Source organism: Malus domestica, chromosome 15 (assembly GCF_042453785.1).
Source record: "Malus domestica chromosome 15, GDT2T_hap1".
Lineage (NCBI taxonomy): Eukaryota > Viridiplantae > Streptophyta > Magnoliopsida > Rosales > Rosaceae > Malus > Malus domestica.
In genome coordinates this window covers 8,392,287-8,403,671 of record NC_091675.1, presented here as the reverse complement: position 1 = coordinate 8,403,671, position 11,385 = coordinate 8,392,287, and the positions used below count along the sequence as shown (strand labels likewise).

General features: G+C 35.8%; 1 protein-coding gene across 1 annotated transcript; it reads left to right on the top strand.

Annotated features, from left to right (window-relative positions):
* Nucleotides 1–1,334: 1,334 nt before the first annotated feature.
* On the top strand, nt 1,335–4,198 carry LOC103456153 (probable indole-3-pyruvate monooxygenase YUCCA4). The gene is made up of 4 exons (XM_008395801.4): nt 1,335–2,579; nt 2,708–2,956; nt 3,045–3,167; nt 3,715–4,198. The coding sequence occupies exons 1-4, from the start codon at nt 1,938–1,940 to the stop codon at nt 3,934–3,936; spliced, it is 1,236 nt and encodes a 411-aa protein (XP_008394023.2). The 5' UTR covers nt 1,335–1,937; the 3' UTR covers nt 3,937–4,198.
* Nucleotides 4,199–11,385: the final 7,187 nt, after the last annotated feature.

Below are 11,385 nucleotides of genomic sequence, written 5' to 3'. Positions count from 1 at the left end.
CTACTATTAAAATATATTACATTTGCAATGGAGGAATGAGAGCTCATTCCTAAGAGAAAATACAAGTATTACATGAAATAATATACATTTGAAGTTCAACTATTAATGTTTTTTTTTTTGGGGTCGACAACTATTAATGTATTAAAAAAGTTGAAAATTTTGACAAAAAAAAACTATAATAAAATCCTGGAAGATTTATAAAACTTAGAATGCCATCATAACATCTTTTCAACGCAACAAGATGTAATCTTATTATATTTTCATTACAGTAGAAAGATAAAGTTGAAACCTAAAAATCAAAACGAATAAAACAATAATTAATGTGATATCAAAGAAAGTATTAAAAAATGATGAATAAGTACACAAATGTACATTGAAAAATCACATTTGACCCAAATGGACTTGGTTTAAAAATCATTACCGAAGGGTGGACTCGTCCACGGACCAAAGTGTTACTTAAATTAGAAAGCAAAATGCAATCCACATCAAATGTTGAAATACCATTGGAATTTTCCCGGCTGAGGACGGCAGGAACTACACCACGTGGCGAGAGAAAGACAATAGTACTCGAACGGACGGCTGTTGACGGAAGCAACAATTCTCACCGCTGCTTCCTGCGGTGCAACAACTACTCCCCTGCTGACTTGGCATCCACGTAACAGCATCTTTTCCTATACGGCCACCTCCTCCTGGGAGGATTCACGGCTAGCGCCTCCGGCGAGTCTTCCATTTTTGATCATTTAGTCGAATGGTTCAATTCTCTTTTCAATAATCCATGACTCTGTTAACTTTCACTCATTCAATTCTCTAAAACTAGTGCCTATTGATGAACTCCACAATTTGTAGTAGGAAACACAGCAATTCCTAGATAAGTCGATACCTTGGATTTCCGTACCTAAGACCACATGGGACAAATGTCCCAAATCCATTTACATCATCCGCTCCCGCTAAGCCTCGTTAGATTGATTGAAACCGCTGTAATATCTGATATAGTATTGAAATCGATTTGTCTTGATTTTAATTGTCATTGTATCCAATTCCATACTGCATTTTAAGACAATATTCTAACGAGTCGATCCAATCCAATCCAAATCTCATATAGTCCAAGAAGTAGTATAATCCCATTGACAACTAAATGAGCTTCATTATAATGTGAAAGAAATGTAAACAAGAAACTTGTTATATGTAAACAAAAACTACGTAAAAGAGGGTACTAACTACTAAACCAATGTTGTTAAGTGTGAGTAGGACATGCCATTCCTCCCCAAAATATCGACCTCAATCATTAAAATCCCACATAAATATATTTATATCATTCCCCCTTTACCCCCATTGCCTCCTCCTCCTAATACTACTTAATCCTCCCAAAAACTCCACTCTGCACACAGAAGAAAACTGAGAAGGAAGAAAGAGCCTTGAGATAGAGAAAACCAAATCCTTTCCTTAAGCTTCACGCCTCCATTACCTCCCCACATCCCCCTTCTTTCCTCCTCTCTCTCGCTATCTCTATCTCTCTGCTCGCTTTCTCTCTCTACCTCTCACTTCTAATAATAACTCTGTTTTTTTATTCATTTCTTACTCTGTTTTCTATGCATTAAAAGTCCTCATCAGTCGCTCAGAAACCTCACGCTCCTGATTCGCTTTGTACTGAGACTTCCCTATAAAATCTCCATAAAACCTTTCATTCCCACTTGCTCAAAAAAGTACAAGTCTCTCTCCCCACCAGCCTCTTTAAATTCATTCCCACCTCCCCAAGATTTTCCGCAGAAAAACAGAGTGAAAGAAACACCACCCTAACAGTTCCTTCTAAACAGAGCAACTAAAAAGAAACCCACAAAGGTTTCTTTCTCCCTCTCTCTCTCTCTCTCTCTCTCTCTCTCTCTCTCTCTCATTTGCTTGCTCTATCTCAATCTTTCACTTTCTTGGGATTTTCCGACATGGGTTCGTCCAAAAAACCTCAACAAGAAAACCCAGAATCCAATTCCGGGATTTTTCAAGGCCCTATCATTGTAGGCGCAGGACCATCTGGCCTCGCAGCAGCAGCTTGCCTCTCCAACAATGGCATCCCTTCTCTGATTCTCGAGAAATCCAACTGCATAGCTTCTCTATGGCAGCAGAAAACATACGACCGTCTCAAACTGCATCTCCCCAAGCAATTCTGCGAGCTTCCTCTCATGGGGTTCCCTGAAGATTTCCCAAGGTACCCTACAAAATCCCAGTTCATTTCATACATGGAGTCCTACGCCTCCCACTTCTCAATCCACCCCAAGTTCAACCAGGCCGTCCAGACCGCGGAATTCGATTCCGTTCCTGGGTTTTGGAGGGTGAAGACTCAGGATTCAGAGTACATTTCCAAGTGGCTGATTGTTGCCACAGGAGAGAATGCTGAGCCCGTCGTCCCGGAGATTGTTGGGATGGATAAGTTTCAAGGCCCTGTTCTTCACACCAGTCTGTACAAGTCTGGCTCTGATTTCAGAAACCAAAGGGTTTTGGTTGTTGGGTGTGGAAACTCTGGCATGGAAGTCAGCCTTGACCTCTGTAGACACAATGCCATCCCTCATATGGTTGTTAGAAACACCGTAAGCCTCTCTCCCTCTCTCTCTCTCTCTCTCTCTCTCTCTAAATATATATAATCTTGACTTATTTTTAGTTTTGGTTTCTGGGTTTTGTTAATCTATGGATTAAATTAAGGGTTTTTTATTTACAGGTTCATGTGTTACCAAGAGAGATGTTTGGGTTCTCAACATTTGGGATTGCAATGGCACTTCTCAAATGGCTGCCATTGAAGCTTGTAGACAGGGTCCTATTGCTAGTGGCCAATTTCATCCTAGGCAACACAGACCAATTAGGGCTCAAAAGGCCCAAAACTGGCCCTATTGAGCTCAAGAATGTCACTGGGAAAACCCCAGTTCTTGATGTTGGAGCGTTGTCACAAATTAAATCTGGCAAAATAAAGGTGCTTGGAAACTTCCCTTTTTTATATGATTTTTTTTGGATTTTTTAAGTAGGGTTTTGGCTAAATTGTTAGGATTATTTTTTTGCAGGTGATGGAAGGGGTGAAGGAGATAACAAGAAATGGAGCAAGATTTATGAATGGACAGGAAAAGGAGTTTGATTCTATAATCTTAGCAACTGGGTATAAAAGCAATGTGCCTACTTGGCTCAAGGTAACCATTACCAGCTTGCCCTCTTTTAGTTTTTACTTCTATCTTATTATGCACTCACTTGTCACTCTCCCTCTTGGACATATTCACAAACTATATAGGCCACATAGTTCCACATACCTACAAACCCCTTCTTTTCTCCATGCAAAAAAAAGAATAAAACAATTTGGGGTTTTTTCTTGTTTCTGACCCCAGAAAAAATACTTGGGCTTTTTGTTTGGCCCTTTCTACGAGAAAATCCCGAGTGTCACCGGATGTATACATTAATGACGCTATGAAAAGCAACGGGAAGCAATACGCGAGTGTATGCATTTAATGACATGGTATTCATTGAATGTATACACTCATTACGCTACAAGAAGTAGCGACGTAGAGTATTTCCATCCAAATCCAATAACATGGCAGAATCTCTTTTCTTCTACAGTTACACTCCCTTTTGTATTATAACTTATTGTATGTATACAAGTTATATACCCTTGTGGGCTTTCACGTATGATGGTTACTATTCAGCAAATATTAACATATTATTTTTCTAATTTTGGTATTTTAGGGTTGTGACTTTTTCACCAAAGATGGGATGCCAAAAGCACCCTTTCCCAACTGCTGGAAAGGAAGTGATGGACTCTACACAGTTGGATTCACAAGAAAAGGGCTTCTTGGAACGGCTTCTGACGCTGTTGCGATATCCAAGGATATTACTCAGCTTTGGAAGACAAACAAAGACTGCAGGAATAATAATTCTTGTAATTCCCATGTTATCCTACTGAAATAATCTCTACAAATTTGAGTTGTATAAAATGAAAGGGAGAAAAAAAAATAGGGGAGTTGTTAGATTGTTCTCTTAAGTTAGTAGTATTTACATGGGATAATGATTTTAATTTCACCTTAGTTAGCAAGGCTTTGTTTAATCTTTTTGGGTTTGTATATGTAACAATTTTGGTTGGGGGCTTAGATTTCGTTTCCGTATCGTGTATGTTCCTTAGCTTTGTAGTTTGTACAAACAATTTCAGAAATAGAATGTATTTTTAGCTCCATTATTCATTGTTCACGCAAATTCTTATCTTTCAAACGGTTAAGGTTTGCTACTTTTGACAATGCGGTCTCCGTCTCCTTTGTAATTTCTTTGAACTTTGCCTTTTGGTAATAAGTGAATGTTTTGACAATGCAGAAGCTAAAGTTGGAACGCAGGCCATTCATGTTCTTAACTCGATAAATGTTAAGTTTAACCAAGAAAAGGTTGGACTACTCCTTTTCCGAGCCAACAAAATATAGCATGAAATTTTACCTCTGCATGGCAATTTGGACATCAAACTTGGTATCTCATGGCAATTTGGAAATCGATCAAATATTAAGGTCATGACGCCTTCACTAAGAAAGTAAATCAAACGGTCTGAATTTATCACAAGTTGAAATGCGATTTAGCGTTCAATTCTGAATACTTTAAACAATGAAACGAAAGAAATCATATTTGAATCAAGGGGTGTGATATCCACACACCCCATTTTACTTCTCACACACCTTTTTAATTTTCGGCTGTCGAATCGGATTAATTGAAGATCAACGAACATAAATTATCAAGGGTGTGTGGATAGTACACCCATTGGATCAAAGAATGACAAGGTTCAAATATCAAGGAAACAATAGGAAACTAAATAATGGCTCAATGAGGAACATAGATTACAATGTGTAGAGCTTGTAGGGAATTGTATCGCCCATGCATAAAATTGTTGTAATTTTTTTTTCTAGTCTAGTGATGTAGGAGAAGATATGTGTTAATTCCAACGAAGAAAGATGAAGAAAATAAATGTTGCAAATTTTGAAAAAGGAGGAAATTAAAGTTGAATAATATTGGATTCAATCGATATCATGACATAAGAGGCAGCAAGAAATATTTTGGTATCAAAATTGGGTGTATAATATGTTTTTTTTTTTTTTTTTTGAAGAGAATCGTGAACATAACAAACCTCATGGTTATGAGATGAGCCCTTCGTGTTTAAGGTCATTCGAAATCGTTTCGACTTCCAAAACCGCAAAATAAAGTTTGTAATAAGAGTAAACTGCCGATTTGCCCCCTGAACTATCACCCAACTTTCAATTTGCCCCCTGAACTTTTTAATTAGAAAATTAAGGACTTAAACTAATTTTTTTGGCCGATTTCCCCCCTACCGTTAGTTTTTCATAAATTTCATCCAAATTAACGTTAAATCTTATCATGTGCAAACCATATAACTCTCATTTTTGGACAAAAGTGTCATTTCACTAGACCTTCAAACAGAAAAGCTATAGAATCACACATATTTGCATAGGTTTATATTTTAGAAATCTAAGGTTTTCAATTATTTTAAAGAATGAAGTGACCGAACTACCCACACATGTTGTGCATATGCTTCCATTTAACAGAAATTTGGATGCAATAAATGAAAAATTAACAGCAGGGGGCAAATTGGCCAAAAAAATTAGTTTAAGTCCTTAATTTTCCAATTAAAAAGTTCAGGGGGCAAATCGAAAGTTGGGTGATAGTTCAAGGGGTAAATCGGCAGTTTACTCTTTGTAATAAATATCGGGCTTTTCAATTTTTGTCCAAATTCACGTTGTTTAATTTTTCTAAGGGCATTCTTCAAAAAAAAAAAAAAAATTCCAAGGGCACTGAGCTTTCCCCATGTTGTATTTATGTCTTTTTAAAACCGTTTGGTTCCGAATGCAACTCATCAATTCAAAATTAATCAAACAATTTTTTGGGTATCCGTATCTTTAGTAGATTCCAAAAACATTTGTTCATCAAGCTTTATGTTTGTAATCCTGGACAAGGATTGTCTGCCCTCCTGTGCCCTCCTGTGCCCTTCTGTTTTGTGTGGTTACAGTTAAGCCACGTCAACATTTTATATTATTTTTTTATAGAGATAATAAGACAAAAATGAATAGTAATATAAAATGTTAACGTGGCTTAACCGTGACCACACAAACAGGAGGGCATGAGAGGGCACCAGAAATGGGAGGGCAGACAATCTTTGTCCTGTAATCCTTGTTAGCTTCGTGCCACATCATACAAGTAAGAACTATACACACCACCCATACATGCCAATGTTTAAGTGTCTATATCCTAATTTAAAAGGAAAACTAATGAAAAATGACTTGAAAACTTTGAGTTTTAACAATAAGAATAAAATAAAGGGTAAAGTGAATAATATCATGATTGACTTTTTAGTGTAAAAATGTGGTTTTTCGTTAAAGTTTCCTAATTTAAATCACCAATTCCTACACTAGCTACATTTACATGTATGATGTGTGAGTGTGACCTATAATATTTTGGCTTGATTTTTCTAACTTTTACATCTACCACTTTGAACAAGATGCAACTGTTCTATTACACATAAACGCCGAACATTCAGCTAATTAGAAATTACATTTTTAATTCTATTAAAACGACATAGAAAATCTGATGGAGTTATGTCACTTATCATGTATCTTTGAGTTTTTAAATTTCTATTAGCAGACAAGTTATGTCACGACTCACTAGTCATGCATCTTTGATTGTTAAATTTCTATGAACATGCAAGTTATATGCCACTTGTCCTGTTGTATTTGAATGTTTATTGTTAGGCTAACTCTAATGTAGTTGTTTAGAAATAGGTACATTTTATGGTAAATGAAAGGGACATGATATATATACATACTCCCTTCTCTCTCGCACGCATTTCTGTTTGACTTTGTCTGTTGTTTACGGTAAATGAAGCTAAAAAGAGTTGAGTAAAATCACCTTCCTAAAGTAAATACATTCCTATTATCTAGTTTTGTTTATAAATGGGTAAAGAATTTCTTCGTATTTTCTAATACATCCTCTTCATTTTTTAAATTTTTAAAAATCAACAAGACTTTAAATTGAGTATGTCAATCTACCTATCATATTTTTTTCACTCACCTTAATATTGTTTGTTATGTATATTTTAGTTATAAGGTGGATGGAAAATTATGAAAAATGGGTGGACATAAGATCATTCTTCCAACTTAATTCGTAAGGTGAACCTTACCAGTCGGTTTTGAAATCTTTAGAATCACCAAACAAATAGCTAGTTGATGCTTGACATTTTTATAAATACAAACGATAGTGCTATTCTAATGTACCCCAAGTGAGAAAGGAAAGTGTTTGAGCTAATAATGCAGTGAGTTAAAAAAGAAAACCTTATAACTAAGCAGATAAGAACAATGATTTAAAGTTAAACCTAATTACTAAGTGAATTAAAAATAGATTTTAGGGTTTTGAATATTAAATGCAGGTCAAATTGATCCATTTACATATGCTGAACTGAATAAGTGTTGTCATTGATTAATGAGGGACATATCCATCTCACAAACATGTAGTGGGAATGCATGCCACTCTCTGTTTACTTACACTTCCACAATTCTCTTTCACGTTTTCTCATATTTATATCTCCTTTGTCCATTTTTGGCAGTCCCTAAACGTGTAGTACAAGTTTGGTGACTGAATGAATGAGAACTCGCTCGATCGATTTTCTCTTTCACCAAACAAATTTTGCCCTTGTACTTTCGTATAGATCACTTCCTCAAGTTTTAGGGGTTTGGAGGACAAATATATGTTTTAGCTTCAATTATACGTAGCATTCATGCCTGTATTTCACATAACATGTTCTGTGTTCGATTCATGACGCTGATGAATCATACGGTGATAATTAGAAAAAGTTAAAATGTCTTTGTAAATTTTTTCGGTTTCTAAAAAAGTGGGCTGTTCGCCATCAGCTGATTTTTTTTTGCAAACAAATAAAAAAAAATATGCCCATTAATATGATAAATTGTGGAGTGTGGACATATTAATTGCCCAATACATGAATGTTGAATGTGGTAAAGAGAAGAGTTCCACGTGCATGCCCTTCCAGTTGGTCATTTAAACAAAATTGGAAGATTTCAAAAAACTTTTCTTGAGGACCAGAAAAAAAAAAATCTTTTCGTTTACTTGCAGATAATTCTGCAGCTATTTTTTTTTTTTAAATTTATTACACCAAAAAAATACTGCAGCTATTTTCTTGCTTCCTGTGCTCTGCCAGCTTTGCATCACAGTCCCATCATCAAATGAGCACCTCGGTCTTCCAAACCAGAATTGCACTAATATCTGCAATTCATAGGAGCTGTAGCCTGTTGCATAAAATCGATTAAAATTCTAATATTTTTACAAAAGTATCTAGATTTCTCGTTTTGTTTCTAAGAAAAGGTTACGTGCCAGCCGTCTAGGAGGAGCAAATTACATTCAGACTTGCTCTTTTGATCCTTTTCCTTACCTTAATATCTGCCTTGAATTCATGATATATGTGACGATAGCCCTAATCCCCTATGGCATATATTGGCAGCTACGATATACTAGGATGGAGAGTTTTGAGACTATTTTATATTTCGTAATTAATCAAGTATTTCATTTATATTTTTCTGTAGTCTCCATGTCCATATCTCCATGATTTGCACCTTGATATGACATATTACTGAATTTGCTTATCAACATGATCGGAGATCAATATTATGCAATTTTAAACAGGAATTCAAGGAACTGTTATTAGCATTAAAAAAAATTTATTCTATACTTCTTATAAGTGTATATTTATTACTAATTATAAAAAATATAGAATATAAAATAAGATTTTTAGAATGTCAATAACAATTCATCTTCAACCATCCTAATCAAGTAAAAAATTACATTGGAAGGAATCGTCCTAATTCATTTACCCACCCTCCCACTTTCCTTCTCGATAAATAATACACGTAATATTTTGGTGAGGATCGATGAGGTTTGGCAAGTTGTAGTAGAGGACCTTAGTCAGAGCAGTTTGCATCAACAAGATAATATATAGGATACGCAGCAGAGGTAAAAGGTCTGTGTAGGTAATTAGGTTGATGAGTAATTAGGTCGATGAGATAAGGAAATATTGCAATTTAATAATCTCTCTGTCTCTCTCTCGCGTACTACTCAGGACCTGATAATTGAGACAATGATGGGGCTCTGACCCCTCCCGTATACATATAAACGATCGTACGAAGCTCTCAGAAAACCAGTTTGACAGCTCTCCTCCATTTCCATCCATCTCTTTCTCCCCTCGCTGATGTAAAGCCATGCATGCATGGCCATTTTCCAATTATAAAATTACAAAAAATAGCAAATACGTATATATACTATCGGGATTTTAATCATTAAAACATGGCCAAATCATACACTGATTAATATCTAATATTTAAAAACTCCGACATGTAAAATGCTCGGAGTATTTATATTTTTGCAAAAATACTTACAGAGCAGGATTTGATTTATGAAAATCGAAGTTAATATTCTCTCTCTGCCGCCATATATAAGACAATGCATGGTGAGTGAATGAGAGAGATAGATATAGAGTAAGATTCTCTTCTCTTTTCTTTCCTTCCTTTTTATTTTCTTTTTATTTTATCATAATTAAGTCATGTTAATATTTTATTTTAATTTTTTATAAAAAAAATAAAATAAAATAAAGAATGTAAAAGGAATTGATAAAAGGGATTGAGAGAGAGAGAGAGAGAGAGAGAGAGAGAGAGAGAGAGAGGACGGAAGGGAATCTTAATTCGATAGATATAGTTTATTTTTTGGATGGGGGCGGGGCGGGGGGTGGGTGTGGTTAGAAAAAGTCCAAGGAGAGAGTTAAAAGCTAGCTAGCGCCTAGGCGGTGTATGTGTATTGAATTCGAAATCCGCTTCACACGCTTCCATGCACGCGTTACGGTGCCAGAAACTTACGTCATGCTTACCTCTCTCTCTAGCTCCCTCTCTCTCTCTCTCTCTCTCTCTCTCTCTCTCTTCTGTACTGCTTCTGACCCATCCTGCAAAGAGAGCAGGACTGAAAGGCAGATTGCATGGTTGATTGAACACACACCCTCTCTCCTCCTATTCTCTCTCAGAATCTGATCTCTTGTTGGATTCATTTCTTACCGCTTTGCATTCCACACCTGATGAGACCCCCACCACCACCCCCTTCGGCCTTTTTACTCCTCACTTTCCCTCTTGGAAAAAAAAAATAAGAAGAAGAATTTATTGTCTCTACACATGATGATTGGCAAATTGCAAGAACCTTGTTCTGTCGTCGAACAATTTACGTATGGAATTACGTTACAGTTAGTTGTTTATGTATGTAAATAATTCTTTTAGTTTCATACATGTGAAAAACATATTTAAAATTATTGTATTAACAATTAAATTTGTTTATGCAAACATAAGCAACCGACCCAACCAATGAAAGTTTTTTAAATGAGTCCTCTTGCATGCGTTCATTGATTAGGTTACTCTTGACTCTCCGAGATTTGGAATATAAAACGATTTTTTTTTTTATCGAAAGTATAACAAACCTTAAAACCGAACAAATATTGTCTGTGTTTTAGGCCAGTCCCCCCCCAACATACGTTCATTGATTAGGTTACTCTTGGGGTTTGAAAATGGACTGTCTTAATAAACCCTAAAACCTAACATGTATGAGTAATTATATAACCCTAAACATACCATCATGTTGCGAAATGGATCAAAACTAGCAAAACAATCATGAGAAACTCCTTGCCTGTCGATAAAACTAGCACCTAACAATGCAACCGGCGGGGAGACTGACCCCTTGCTCCGGACGTCATGCATGGAGAGCCTTCCTGCTACATATCTACATAACAATACATGGCCACATACGTTTTTTACTTAGGATTGGATCCATTGAAAGTAGTTGTGAATTGTTTTTCATTTTTAAGGGATTGAACACATGTAAGAAACTTATTTTCTAATTCTATCTTCTTCTTTTTTTCTTTCTTTTCTTAAATTGAAATGGATAAGTTCTCTTAGTGATCCATCATCTTCTACCCTCACGTTAGACACAATTTTTTCATTTCTTCCATCTAATAGACCTTAAGTATTGTAAATTATCCATTTTAATCCAGTCTTAAACACCAAACGAGGCTTGTACGTATGTAAGACCGAAGAGTATATATATGTACATGCAAATGTAATGTGAGAACTTGGTACCGGGTCCGTGTATATCACATGTATAAAAAATATATATACAAGATATATATGTATGTATATTTTGCAGGCGCTGGGTATGGGAAATTTAGGGTTGTAAATAAGACGACTCAGAGTTAGATGCAGGGCATATCTATGAAAGTATAGGTTGGCATTACATGGCATGCAAATGTACTGAATCAGGAACTGGTGGTTGTGC